The following is a 15,345-nucleotide window of genomic DNA, read 5'->3' as shown; positions in this document are numbered from 1 at the left end:
CCACCGAGGCTATGTTCGCGCCCAGGTGGCCCTGGAGATGGAGCACGCAGTGTCTGCCGGCACACTTGAGGCCTTCCGAGACTGGTGGGCGCCGCGGGGACTGGAGTGCATTGTCACCCCGGGTAATGTAATTATAATTTAATTTGATAAGTTTTATTTTAAGTTCTGTTAATTTTCAGTTTACAGTTAATTTGGTTTAATAAAAAGAGGACAAAACAGTTTACCAGGTCGTGTATCTAATTGTTGTTTGTGGGACCTTGCTGTGGGCAAATTGGCTGCTGCCCAGTGACTACATTTCAAAGTGTCCCATTGGCTGTGATTCCCTTTGAGAGGTCATGAGGACGTGAAAAGCGCTGTATAAATCGGTTAGCTCGTTCTTTCATACTCTTAAAAAACGGAGTAGCTTTCTTTGAAGCCGATTTTTCCTGCAGTTGAAGTAAACAACTAAATATTTGCATTCTTTACATTGGTTTCCTCCCACAGTCCAAAGATGTGCGGGTTAGGTTGATTGGCTATGATAAATTAACCCTTAGTGTGAGGGGGATTAAATACGTGGGGTTACGGGGATCGGGTGGGATATGTGTCGGTGCAGGCTCGATGGGCCGAAATGGCCTCTATCTGCACTGTGGGGTTTCTGTGATTCTGATTCTGTGTGATTTATAACTTCCAAGTGGAATTCAGAGGAGGTTAGCATCTTGAAATTTCAGACAAAAGTGAGGTTTAGGATGAAAAATCGGCTATCAGCAAGCGGTGGAGTGCAACTGCGAAGCTATTTAATGGTGAAACATTTTTATATATAAACACCATTCACAGTTCGAAGCGCAAAATCATATTTGAGAACCCTCAGTCTGTCGCTCCTGCAGACGGAGGACTGGCACCGCCGAGGTTGGAGGCCCGGACACGCGCATTCGGCGCGCGGCCGGCTCCAGAGTTCCATCCAGTTCAGCGTGTGACGGTCGGGGGGGGGGAAGGGAGTCGCTGACGCGCGTGCGCGGCGGGTTTGCTTGTCGGGGAGTGGGAGTCGCTGACGCGCGCGCGCGGTGATTCGGTGGCCGGGGAGCGGGAGTCGCTGACGCGCGTGCGCGGCGTGTTTGCTGGTCGGCCGCCGGAGAGCGAGGGCTCGTGCGGTGCTGTAGCAACAGCGGCTTCGCGGAGCCGGAGGGAGGGAGGCGACAGTGAGCTCGGGTTCAGTGTGTTTATGTGTGTGTGTGGTGCTGTTTTAACTGTGTGAGAGTGCAGTATGTGTGTTGTGTTTTTCCTATTATTCTTAAGCCATAATGCTCGATTTCGCCTTCGCCCTTGTGGAGTAAGCGAGTAACTCGAGGGAGGGGAGGGCAGAGCTACCCAAGTGCGTGTGCGTAATAACACACGAAAGGACGGGAAGGAGAGAAAAAAACCCCCTCAAACATGGCGATGAGGGACGAGGGGGATTCGGCGGCGCACAACACCAGCAACGCCAAGTGCCAGGAGGAGAGCAGTCGGAACGGTTATGTGAAGAGCTGCGTCACTCCTCTGAAGCAGGACCGCGGGTTTTCCATCTGCAGGTGGTGTAACTTGGAGAGGCTCGGCTTGGCGCGTCCGAAACTTCCAGCCTTGTACCTCGGGGGCGGCTGCGGTGCCTTTGCAATACTCGTGCTATCCATCGTGGCCAGGAGATTCCTGGACGAGGAGTTCCTTTCATCCTTGCTGCAGACTTTCCAGTCGGCATGGGCGATCGTGTTCCAGTCCCTCAGCCCTCTCTTTAGCATATGCTGTGCCTTCTTTTGGTTGACATTTTATCTAAGGAAGAGTAAAAGGGAAAGCAGCACGGCTTGGCTCCTGTCATTACCACCATGTTGCTACCTCGGAGATTTCTTGGTGGTGCAAGTTTTGGTCGGTGAGGACCATCTGTTTCTTTGCAGGTTGCTGGCCCCGGCTGTGGTGCTGGGTTGCGTGGGATTGCTGACATTACTCTCCACTTTGAAAGTGAAACAGAGCGTCCTGATCTTGCTGTTCGCCGGTGTTGTAAGGTTGGCTTCCATCACTAGTTTGATCGCTCTACCAGCAGCTCTGAGGTCCCTCTTAGCCTGTGCGGTCGGCATGGTGGGGGCTACCACTGCTGTGTATTTTGATTACTTGTTTCCGAGAGAAGCCCGTCGCAGGATAACCACAGAGGAAAAAATCCCAGTGATCAAACCCCGTAGGAGGTCGAGTTGTGTTTCTTTGGGAGAAACATCGGCCAGCTATTATGGTGGCGGCAAGATGCCCAGGAGGACGTCTTTGCCTTGCATATCGAGAGAGCAGGTAAGATTTGCTGAAATCAAATTAAAAAAAAAAAAAAATCTCTCACAATGTCAGATTGAGCAGATTACACTTAAAACATAGGCGTAATGTTTGTAAACATCTCATAAACAGACTAGCATTTATAACCGTGCTCTGTTACGTTAATCGTTAAAACGTCTTTATAGTGCGTGGTAGATGCTTTATCTTGCATTAAAAAAAGGTGCAAGTTCTGAAATGATTGTCTGGTCGTATTGAATTACCCAAGAAAGGCAGTATTGTACGTGAAATCCGAAAGCTTTTGCAGAACGTTCTGTCTTCCAAGGAATACTGAATATTGTTTTAAGTAGTGGAATTTTATTATTTTCACAGTAGCATGTTTACAGTAAGATTGATTGTGTGAATGACTGCAGTTCATTTAAGTCTAAACTTAAATGAAAACTAGCTTTTTGACACGGCCCATGAACTTGAAAGTACAGTGTTTGGAAGAAAAGTGTGGCATGCGTTTTACATAAAATGCATGCAATTTATCGTGCAACCCAACTATGACGATTCTGTGAAAACCAATTTTTTGTTCATTGAGTTAAGCGTTGTAATTTTCACTCTACAGCTGCTATATTTCCTTCAGTATTATGCACAGCATAATTTATATGCTGCTCCTAAATAACTCTTGCAACCTAACCAAATTCAGTTTGTTTCTGATCAACACAGCATGCTGAAAGAGCACTGTTTTGGGTTTTGAAACTGATTAGCAAAGCAATTAAAATGTCTTTATTTCTGTACAACTAATAACTTGTTATTGTAAGTAAATCCATAGCTGTGAAGTGTGTCAGATCTACAATATCTTTTCAGTTTATTGTTATAAAGATATTTCTATTGTCAATTTACACTTGTAGCAACACACGTCAAAAGGAACCACACTAACTTCACTGAACTGTTCTTCGTTCCATGCCTAAATTGCAGATAGGAAACTTAAAAGCTATTAACAATTGTGTCTCAGAATTGTAAAAAAAAAAATCATGATCCCTGAACGTTAGAGTATTTTGCTCCCAGGGTTCCACATTATTAACTTAATTAAAAAATACAGTGGAATTCGATTGCTCCAATTTTTTCCTGAGTAATTGCTTTTACTTTCTAAATTTGTTAAAAATTGTTTCTGGTTAAATGAGGAAAGATTGCAGTACTGGGTTCTATTTGTATATACACGCATCAGATGTTTGCCACATTAGTAAAAGGTTTATTTTCAAGACTAGAGCGGATGACAGTAGAATAGTCAAACCCACATTTAAACTCATTTTCGATCAAGCCCTTAATTCAGGTGAAAAATATTGAGCAATTTTTTTTTATAGGTTATTTTTGGCAAGTGTGCTAAAAGTAAATATGATACTGCTTTTTCGAAATGATGTGAGTGACACATTGTAACCAGGAGCAGTAAAATGTTTGAGTCAAAATATGTTGGCACGTATTGAGCATATGCTTACTCCGAAGATTTTGTTTTGTAGATAAAACATATTTTAGTAACAAAGACTGTTTGCTTTTCATGTTATTATTAAATGATCAGAATATGATGATTCTTTGTGGGAAAAAGTGTGGTTTGCATCAAAATGTCTGGGTCAGAGATCTTATTATTTTGGAAACAAAAACCTAGTTAGTATTGATTTGTTCTTGTCTGATATGGAACTAATCTTAAGATTTTTTGCTTTATGTTCAATATTGGAAAAATATGTTCGTGTGGGAACAGGATCATCTCAAGTTATTGGTGAGAGAGGGGAAAAATCAGGACTTCCGTTTAGATTTTAACTTTTTTTATATTGGAGTTTAAACTTTGAATAGTTTGGTTTAAAAGAATTACGTATATACAATGAAGACTTGCTCTGCAGTGAAATACATTGGCCCTGAATTAGCGGTCAGTATGATGGCGTACTCTGAATACGGCATCATACCACCTTTTAAATTGACTATACTGTTGGGATTTCAAGTGCACACTTATGCGACAGCCTATTACAATGCGGCAGTGGTTTGTGTCTGAGTGGATACAAATTTTGAAAGAAACTTTCATTTATTTGAGTTTGAAAACAGGGCCTTTTTCTGTCAGCGTCTTTGCTGCCCAAAAGCCTTTTGTAGTTTCAGTTTAATTCCCAACTTCTATTTAGATAGGAGTAAATTCACTTTCAAAATTTCCTCATGTTATCAGACATTTAAACTCTCGATTTTAGATTATTTAAGTGAATCAAAAGTTAGTTCGTCGAATAGAGGAGAAACAAATTCGATAGGACTATAAGACTGTAGTGTTAGGTTTGTGTATTATAAATTTTGGTTTGTGTATTAAATACCTCAACTATCCTAATATAGACTGGGATCGTAATAGTGTTAAGGGCAGAGAAGGGGAAGAATTTCTGACGTGTGTCAGGAGAACTTTCTTGATCAGTGTTTCCGGCCCGACGAGGGAGGAGGCTTTGCTGACTCTGGTTCTGGGGAATGACGTCACTCAAGTGGAGCAAGTGTCAGTAGGTGAATATTTAGGGAACAGTGATCATAGTATCATAAGGTTTAGATTAGCTATAGAAAAGGACAGGGAGCAATCTAGAGTAAAAATGTTTAACTGGGGGGAAGGCCAATTTCAGTGGGATGAGAACAGATCTGGCCTGGGTAAACTGGAATCCAAGATTGGCAGGCAAAACTGTAATGGAACAATGGGCTGCATTTAAAGAGGAAATAGTTCAGGCACAGCTGAGGTACATTCCCACTAGAAACATAGAAGATAGGAGCAGGAGTCGGCCATTCGGTCCCTCGAGCCTGCTCCGCCATTCAATACGATCATGGCTGATCATCCAAATTCAGTACCCTGTCCCTGCTTTCTCCCCATACCCCTTGATCCCTTTAGCCTTGAGAAATATATCCAACTCCTTCTTGAATATATTTAATGAATTGGCCTCTACTGCTTTCTGTGGTAGAGAATTCCACAGGTTCACCACTCTCTGGGTGAAGAAATTCCTCCTCATTTCTGTCCTAAATGGCCTACTCCTTAGACTGCGACCCCTGGTTCTGGACTCCCCGACCATCAGGAACATCCTTCCAGCATCTTGTCTGTCCAGTCCTGTTAGAATTTTATAAGTTTCGATGAGATCCCCTCTCATTCTTCTAAACTCCAGTGAGTACAAGCCCAATCGATCCAATCTCTCCTCGTACGTCATTCCTGCCATCCCAGGTATCAGCCTGGTGAATCTTCGCTGAACCCCTTCCATGGCAAGAACATCCTTCCTCAGATAAGGCGACCAAAACTGCACACAATACTCAAGATGTGGTCTCACCAAGGCCCTGTCCAACTGCAGCAAGACATCCTTGTTCCTGTACTTAAACCCTCTCGCTACGAAGGCCAACATACCATTTGCCTTCTTAACCGCCTGCTGCACCTGAATGCTTACCTTCAGCGACTGGTGCACAAGGACGCCCAGGTCTCGTTGCACTTCCCCTTCTCCCAATCTATTGCCGTTTAGATAATCTGCCTTCCTGTTTTTGCTACCAAAGTGGGTAACCTCACATTTATCCACGTTATATTGCATCTGCCATGCTTCTGCCCAATCACCCAACCTGTCCAAATCATACTGGAGTTTCTCGGCATCCTCCTCACAGCACACACGCCCACCCAGCTTTGTGTTGTCTGCAAATTTGGAGATATTACATCTAGTTCCCTTGTCTAGATCATTAATATATATTGTGAATAGCTGGGGTCCAAGGACCGATCCCTGCGGTACCCCACTAGTCACTGCCTGCCACTCGGAAAAAGACCCGTTTATTCCAACTCTTTGCTTTCTGTCTGCCAACCAGTTCTCTATCCAAGTCAGCACCTTGCCCCCAATCCCATGTGCCTTAACTTTACACGCTAATCTCTTATGCGGGACCTTATCGAAAGCCTTCTGAAAGTCCAAATACACCACATCCACTGGTTCTCCTTTATCTATTTTACCAGTTACATCCTCAAAAAATTCCAGTAGATTAGTCAAGCACGATTTACCCTTTGTAAATCCATGTTGACTTTGTCTGATCCTGTCACTCTTTTCCAAGTGCTCTGCTATTACATCTTTTATAATGGACTCTAGCATTTTCCCCACTACCGATGTCAGGCTTACCGGTCTGTAATTCCCCGTTTTCTCTTTACCACCTTTTTTGAACAGTGGGGTAACATTAGCTACCCTCCAATCCCCATGGGTACTGTTCCAGATTCCATCGAATGTTGGAAGATGATCAGCAATGCATCTACTATTTCTAGGGCCACTTCCTTAAGTACCCTAGGATGTAGATTATCAGGCCCTGGGGATTTATCGGCCTTCAATCCCACCAATTTCCTTAACACCATTTCCCTACAAATACTGATTTCTTTCAGTTCTTCCCTTTCATCAGACCCTATGTTCCCCGACATCTCTGGGAGCTTATTTGTGTCCTCCTTTGTGAAGACAGAACCAAAATATATATTTATTAATTGGTCTGTCATTTCTTTGTTCTCCATTATAAATTCCCCTGATTCTGACTGCAAGGGGAAAGGCAGGGGAACTAAAGTCAGGGCTCCCTGGATGACGAGAGATCGAGAATATGATGAAGCAGAAAAAGAGCGCGTATGACAGATGTCAGGTTGCAGATACATCTGAGAATCAGGCTACATATAGAAAGGCCAGAGGAGAAGTGAAAAAGAAAATAAGAGGGGCAAAGAGAGGGTATGAGAATAGAATGGCAGCCAACATAGAAGGTAATCCAAAAGTGTTCTGTAGGCATATAAATAGTAAGAGGAGGGGTGGGGCTGATTAGGGATCAAAAAGGAGACCTATGCATGGAGGCAGAGGGTATGGCTGAGGTACTAAACGAGTACTTTGCATCTGTCTTCACCAAGGAAGAGGATGCTGCCATAGACATAATAAAGGAGGAGGTAGTGGAGTTACTTGATAGGATAAAAATTGATAAAGAGGAGGTATTAGAAAGGCTGGCTGTACTTAAAGTAGATAAATCACCAGGAGCGGATGGGATGCATCCTAGGATGCTGAGGGAATTGAAGGAGGAAATCTCGGAGGTACTGGCCATAATCTTCCAATCCTCCTTAGATACGGGGGTGGTGCCAGAGGACTGGAGAATTGCAAATGTTACACCATTGATCAAAAAAGGGTCTAAAGATAAACCCAGCAACGACAGGCCAGTCAGTTTGACCTCGGCAGTGTGGAAGCTTTAAGAAGCAGTAATCAGGGACAAAATTAACTGTCACTTGGACAAGTGTGGATTAATTAAGGAAAGCCAGCACGGATTTGTTAAAGGCAAATCGTGTTTAACTGACTTGATTGAGTTCTTTGAGGTAACAGAGAGGGTTGATGAGGGTAAAGCTGTTGACGTAGTGTACATGGATTTCCAAAAGGCATTTGAAAAAGTGCCACATAATAGACTTGCCAACAAAGTTGAAGCCCATGGAATAAAAGGGACAGTGGCAGCATGGATACAAAATTGGCTAAGTGACAGGAAACAGAGTAGTGGTGAATGGTTGTTTTATGGACTGGAGGAAGGTATACAGTGGTGTTCCCCTGGGGTCGGTTCTTGGACCACTGCTTTTCTTGATGTATATTAATGACTTGGACGTGGGAGTCCAGGGCACAGTCTCAAAATTTGTAGATGACACAAAACTTGGAAGTATAGTGAACAGTGAGGAGGAGAGTGATAGACTTCAGGAAGACTGGTGAAATGGGCAGATGGCAGATGAAATTTAACACAGAAAAGTGTGAAGTGATACATTTTGGTAGAAAGAATGAGGAGAGGACTTATAAACTAAATGGTACAATCCTGAAGTGGGTGCATGAACAGAGAGACATGGGGATATGTGCACAAATCGTTGAAGGTGGCAGAGCAGGTTGAGAAAGCAGTTAAAAAGGTTTACGGGATCTTGGGCTTCATGAATAGAGTGCAAAAGTGTGGAAATTATGATGAACCTGTATAAAACACTGGTTCGGCCCCAACTGGAGTATTGTGTCCAATTCTGGGCACCACACTTTAGGAAGGATGTGAAAGCCTTAGAGAGGGTGCAGAAAAGATTTACGAGAATGATTCCAGGAATGAGGGACTTTAGTTACGTTGATAGACTGGAGAAGCTGGGTTTGTTCTCCTTGGAGCAGAGAAGATTGAGAGGAGATTTGATAGAGGTGTTCAAAATTATGAGGGGTCTGGACAGAGTAGTTAGAGGGAAACTGTTAGCATTGGCAGAAGGGTCAAAAACCAGAGGACACAGATTTAAGGTGATTGGCAAAAGAACCAAAGGCGACGTAAGAAAAATGTTTTTACGCAGTGAGTTGGTAAGACCTGGAATGTACTGCCTGAAAGGGTGGTGGGGGCAGACTCGATCACTGCTTTCAAAAGGGAGTTGGATAAGTATCTGAAGGGAAGAAATTTGCAGGGCTAAGGGGAAAGTGTCGGGGAGTGGGACTAGCTGAAGTGCTCTTGCAGCGCGTTGGCACGGGCTCGAATGGCCGCCTGCTGTGCTGTAACATTTGTTTGATTCTACTATTGCACCGATTGGAATTTATTAATAAAATTTCATTTCTGGCTGCTATTATTTAAAATGAGTTGTGGGCAAATCAGCAATCTCTGATTCCTGATTGGCTAAGAGTCAGGAGGTGAAAGGAGCACCGCCCCACGTGATCCCTGGTTTGCATACGCACAGCAGTGCACTCCTGGGAGCTGTGGGCCACGACGCTGCAAACAACTCTGTAGCATTTGAAAACAAGTTATCGAAGGGGGTTTCACACGAGGTAAGTGATGTACGTTTCGATGTCGGCGGTGTACTCCTTAGCTACGCCGCCGACTGCAAATTCAGGGCCAATAAACTTATCGACTTGAGTGCTATTGATTGGGTAACTCATGGGTACAAGTGAGTGATGATGAGTTTTGTAAATAGAGATAAATATTGTTGTGGACATGTTCCTGGACATTTGTTCTGTTAATTTTCACTTATTGGTCATCCCTTCCCACTTTAAATGAATTCCTCACCACTTATTCCCTTTTCCCATTTAACCTTTGAACGCTATGTTCCTCAGACTCCTGGCCTTGTGTGCATCCCCATCACCATTTGCCCCACCATTGGTAATCAAGCTTTCAGCTGCCTCAGTCTGGCCTACTCTTTAGAATGCCTTCCTAAAATACCTCCACCATTTTAAAAACCTTAAGACCCATCACTGGGCAAACTTTCAATCAGCTTTCCTGGTTCAGCATCTGTTTTCCTTCGGCATATTTGTGAATCACCTTTGGATGTTTCTTTATATAAAAGTGCTCTACAATTGCAAGTTGTTGATCATCCTAAGTTGGTGGCCCAGTGAACCACTACAAGTTGCTGCCATTACTGGTTTGCAACTAGCTGCTTGAATATATGTAACAGCCTGGCTGACATGCCTGTGTTCCCTTATTGTGGACACACAGATGGCTTCTACTTGGCACCTTTAACTAAACAGTTAAAATAAGTAACTGAGCATGCAGAAGTCTTACTTGCAAATATGCCCTTGTGTTTGCATAGAAGCCCAGAACTAAAACAATTTGGGGGATTCTGTATGGGAAGACCTGACTGGAATAGAAGATGGGAAAATAGCTGCTGGAGCTGGCAGATGGAAAGGTCTGTGGGATCTGCAGCCAGCTGGTGAGGCTCTGTTGATGGTTGACGAGTCAACCTGACTCATTGATTGGTCCTGGACAAGTAGGCCTGTCACTGGTGACTGAGATTCTTCCTATTTGGCTTCACATAACCCTGCAGGCCAATTACCTAATGGATAGAGTAGTCCTAATTATACCAAGCTGGAGCACCAACATCTTCTTGCACTGGGCCTGTGATTATCTGTAATATTTTTAGTATATAAAAGAAACAGCCAAATAACACACAATACATACTGCATTATGGTAATGAACATTTCTAAAATGTCCTGTAGCAATGTATTAAATGGTTAAGACCATAAAGGTACTTATTAGAAAAAAATACTAAGAAGTAAGTTGAAGGGCAAGTTGCAGGTATAGTGAGCTGTGGATTTTTGGGTTGTGGTTGAGAGCTGACTGAAAATAAGGTTTGTTTGAATTTGTTTCCAGCTGAGACATCTGATGTATAAAAGGCTCGGACATACCAGCCTTCTATTTGTTTCCTATTTTTATATATTTCTTTTTAACTTGGTGGAAGTGCATTAGTAATGTACTTTTCAAGAAAAGAATCAACAGCTATAATAATTTTAAATACATGCTGTTGAATTTCAAGTGAATGCTAGTACTGTTTTTACTTTGTTCTGACTTGGAATATAGTTCAGTTGAACCTGTAGACATGTTCTTACACAGCATATGTTTTGTGTTTGTAAGAGATAATCAAGAATTTTCAGGATTTAATAACTTTGGAAGAAGAAAATAGAACATCCATTATTTTGCTGGTAGAAATTAAACATTTTTGTGTGGCTCATGATTAATGATTCTAGGTAATGTGGAGAAACAGATTTTAAGGAAAAAGGGTGAATTGAAACTACGAGCCCTAGAAAATATATGCAAATGGTAACATTGGGAGAGGGGAAGAGGGATTTCTGGATTTGAATTGGCTTTATGATGACATGCTTGGTGATGGGGGATTAGAAACAGGTTAATCCTTTGTGACTGTCATCCGGTACCTGAGCCAGGCAAATCCATAATATTCCAGGGCCAGCTGTATCATTGATGGGACCTGGAGGGGCAGAACTGCCCGTGTGGGCTAGTGTTTGTCCCACTTTGCTCCTGAAGGACTGTCCCAAATAGTAGGGTGGTTTTAATTGGACAAGCAGTGGGACTGAAACAGTGGTTTGTGGAGGAAATCATGCTACCTACGTAATTATGTCACTGATTCCACTGTCTTGGATAGATCGTCATCTATTATGAAGGTAGCTGGGATGATATTGTGTCCAAGCAACTGCACTACCATCTTGTTCCAGCTGACCTGAAGACCAAGGCTAGATGACTCTTGATCAAATATTTGCAGAGCTTTGGTGAGGATAACCATAGTTTCAGCCACTTTGTCCATGGCAAAATATAGTTACTGCCTAGGCTGGTTCCATACCCACTTTTTTTCTGTTGTTGATTTTATGATGTAGTCAACACCTGACCAGAATAAGGTTGAGATGAGAACAGAGCCCCAACATTCTCTGATATTAATCTCAAGGCTCAGAAAGCTTTCTGCCACTCTTATGTGAGCATAGACTTCTCTGATTGATAAATATAATTTTGGTAGGGATATCGAGAGATTGTAGGTGGAGCCACAGGCACAATCGATTCAGTGAGTCAAAAGCTTTTTTTCAAATTGTTGTAGGCAACATATGGTGGCTCCTTCTATTCAAGTTGTTTGGCTGCCACCTGCTGCAGTGTAAATACCTGTTTGTTGTGAAAAGCCAGTTTGTTTTTCTGCAGCATTTGTCTTTGAGGGTTCTTGATTTGAGCAAGTATCTCTAAAGCAAATACTTTGGCCACTGTTAGCAGCAGGGTAATACCCCTGTAGTTGTTGCAGTTTGATTTGGATCCCTTGCCTTTGTAAAAATACACAAGAATGCCTTGGCGCCACTGATGAGGAATAGTTTCATCAGTCCATACTTGTGTCAATAACTGGTGCAGGCGATTGCTAGTGCCTTCATCAGTGTTTTTAAGCATTTATTGAGTGATGCCACATAGGTTGGGTGCTTTTTCATTCTTCAATTTGGTGGGTGACTAAAGATAAACAGTGTTGGGGAGAATTGCACCCAAAGGCTGAAGAGCAGACTTCTCAGATTGTGAAACAGCAACTGTCAGCTATGGTACTGCAAGTAAATGTGAAAAACTGGCCCTGGCTGCGTTACGGCCGAGTGGCTAGGTGGCTCAACTAGTTACTTTATGCTACTGTGCGATGCAGCATTCTCCACCTGAGATCCCCAGCAATGCTGCGAAGAATGCCCAAATACTGAGTCTTTAACAGGATGCTTGCCCTACCAGTTGGTAAAATGCTCTGCCAGGGATATCTTGTTGGAAGACGAGAGTGTGGAAGTTGCGAGTATGCAGTGGTAGAGTACAGAAAATTCTTCTGTGTGAAATTGAACGGCACGGAGGGAATTTCTAAGAGCTAACTCAAGTTGTCTGGTGGAGGTGCTCCATGAGTGTCAATGTCACAAAAGAAATCCAAACATAGAAATTATAGCACAGGAGGAGATCATTCGCCTGTTGTGCCTGTGCTGGTTTTCATTTTTCAACTGAGCTGTCTGCTGAAATCCCATTTCCCTGCCCCTTTTATATTTTCAAATACTTGGTGAATTTCATTTAAATGATATTGCAGCTTCCGTCTTAATAGCCTATTGTGGTAAAACATTGCATGTTCTAATAACCCTCTTTGGTGTAAAAAAATCTTTTACCTTTCCCTTTCCTCTTGTGATGATCCTAAGTTTCTATTCCTTGTTACTGATTCACCAATTAGTGGAAACAGTCTTTGCTGATAGGCCCAGAATTTGCTGCAAAAAATAAGAGTTCATGCCGCACGTCGTTATTAATGCATTAAAAAAAGCCAATAATTTGTGGCGCGGAAGAGATGGGCCGTGAGTTGTGAATCACCACAAATTGCTCTGCCGTTAGCCATGCAAAAACCGGAACTCGGCATCCACTTGAGTGTAAAGACATTGCTGCATTTGCGCTGTAAAAACGAATTAAACTTGACACAAAAAGTTAGAACTTCTATTTAATCTATTTAACGGTGTAAAGGCCCTGTTAATGGGATACTTCATGTTTCCATTGGAGTTCCACTTTGAAACCAGTTAGCAATTTATGATAATTGTTCTGCACATGCCACATAAAGCACGCAACCAGGATGCAGGTGGAACTGGGGAGATTATAAAAGGCAGGAGTTCTTTGACAGAGAAAAACAATTCATTGGGGAATACAACTAAATGGTAGAACTGAAAGGAAACAACAACAAATTGCATTTATATAGCGCCTTTAGCATTGTAAAACATCCCAAGGCACTTTACAGGAGCGATTATCAAGCAAAATTTGACCGAGCAACATAAGGAGCTATTAGGACAGGTGAACAAAAGTTTGGTCAGAGAGGTAGATTTTAAGGAGCGCCTTAAAGGAGGAGAGAGATGGAGAGGTTTAGGGAGGGAATTCCAGAGCTTAGAACCTAGGCAGCTGAAGGCACAGCCACCAATGGTGGAGCGAAGAAAATTGGGGGTGCACAAAAGGCCAGAATTCCGGAACACAGATCTCTCAGCGTTGTAGGGCTGGAGGAGGTTAGAGTTAGGGAGGGGCCAGGCCATGGAGGGGTTTGAAAACAAGGCTGAGAATTTTAAAATTGAGGCGTTGCTGGACCGGGAGCCAATGTACATCAGCAAGCACAGGAGTGATGGGTGAACGGGACTCGGTGCGAGTTAGGATACGAGCAGCAGAGTTTTAGATAGCACAAGTTTACGGAGGGTGTAAGGTGGTAGGCCAATGAGGAGAGCATCGGAATAGTCGACAGAGAGCACAGATTGGAAAGTGCTTTACTTGAATGTCGCTGCCTAGTAACTGGCTGGCAAAGCAAGAACTGTTGCTGGCCAGCAGAGAGGTAGATCATCAAATTTGATTTGTTGCGAATTGCTATAAAATATGTAACTTTTGTGTGTAGGCAGCCGCTGCCTTTCGATCTTGAATTTCATGAACTAAATAGTTACAAATAGCAAATGTGATGAATGAGCAGCTAGTCTGTTTTTGGTGATGATGGTTGAGGGAGGAATGTTGGACAGAGCACTGGGAGAACGCCCTGATTTCACTTGAATATTGCTGTGGGATATTTTATGCCCACGTGAACAGCACAACACCTCTTCTGAAATGCAGAACTCTGACAATGCAATATTCCCTCCTTAGAGTACTGAACTGCCGGCCTAGATTGCCTGCACATGTCTGCAGTGGAGCTTGAACTCTCAATGTTCTGACTCAAGGGATGCAAGTGCCATCAACTGAAATGAGCTACACACAGTCGGTTGGAAAAGACTGGCCCAGAAATTCAGGTCGGAGGCTTCCCGCGGGTGCAAGCCTCCGACCTGCACTTAGCTAGTGCGCCGGCCGTTGTGCTGTGTGCCCGCGTGGGATTCCGATCCTGGGCCTGCTCCAACTGCCGGTGCGCAGTGCTTGCGTATCCCAGGGGCGCAGTTAGTTCGAAGCGTCCCCTGGGATCAGGTGGGCCATGGAGAGCCAATGGTAGCAGGGAATCTATTCATAGATTTGACAGGAAGACCTGTCAAATCTATGAATACAATTCAGCCCCAAAACATAACTAAAACTTCAAATAAATTTTTAAAAAAGTCACATTTTTAAAATAACTATAAATTACATAAAAATAACTCAAACAATAATTTAAATTTTTGAAAAAATTAATTACAGTTTCTAACGGGGCTAAAAATAAACTTGCCTTTCTTTAAAGTATTTAAAAATAATAAACCTGTGGAAAAAATGTTTTAATTTTACTTAATTCACCACTTACCTTGTTAAAAGCAGGCTCCTGGAGACTTACCCTCCTGGAGAAACCTGCAAAAAAAAGGAAGTTTCAGGCGTACACGCTGCTTCTCCGGCACACGCGATCGACCTGTGAACCCCTTCCTTTAAGGGAACGGAAGTTCCGGTTTCCCGTGCATGCACGAAACCGGCACTTTCGTTGGGCCTACGCGTGAGTACCCAGCGCGTACTCAACCGCGGGGACCCGAAGTTCTGGCCCACTACTTCTGATAAATGTGGATGAATGCTTAATGTGCTGGTCTGAAATTCTGCTCTTTATTTGGAGGCATTGACCCAGTTAAACTAAATGGTAAAATAGTAGACAGAGCAGCGTCACAGAAAGCATTAAGCATTGAGCCACATTAAACTATCATCTATGGTTGGTTTCTTATGAGGTTCATAAACTATTTGGGCTTCTCAGTCAAAACTGTTGTTTATGTTGTCATCAGAATCGTTGGATTGGAATTGGTGCATGCCATTAATGCCAGCGAACTGATTTTTGTTGTACGAATCTAATTGCATTTCTGCACAAGAGCACATAGGTCACATCACTGTAAAATGATTGTATTCTGTTTTAAA

General features: G+C 43.0%; 1 protein-coding gene across 4 annotated transcripts in view; it reads left to right on the top strand.

Moving 5' to 3' along the window:
* Positions 1-1,183: 1,183 nt before the first annotated feature.
* pde3b (phosphodiesterase 3B) overlaps positions 1,184-15,345 on the top strand; it is a 324,393-nt gene continuing 310,231 nt past the window's right edge. For all 4 annotated transcript variants that reach the window (XM_086007904.1, XM_086007903.1, XM_086007902.1 and 1 more), the window contains exon 1: positions 1,184-2,283. In XM_086007904.1, coding sequence (XP_085864030.1) covers positions 1,408-2,283 — 876 coding nt within the window. In that variant the 5' untranslated portion in view covers positions 1,184-1,407. The remainder of the gene's footprint in view (positions 2,284-15,345) is intronic.

Source organism: Somniosus microcephalus, chromosome 15 (genome assembly GCF_052327205.1).
Source record: "Somniosus microcephalus isolate GS21.2 chromosome 15, FLI_Smic_1.0, whole genome shotgun sequence".
NCBI classification, from domain to species: Eukaryota; Metazoa; Chordata; class Chondrichthyes; order Squaliformes; family Somniosidae; genus Somniosus; species Somniosus microcephalus.
The sequence above is the reverse complement of the archived record's forward strand: the minus strand, read 5'-3'. Positions and strand labels throughout refer to the sequence as shown.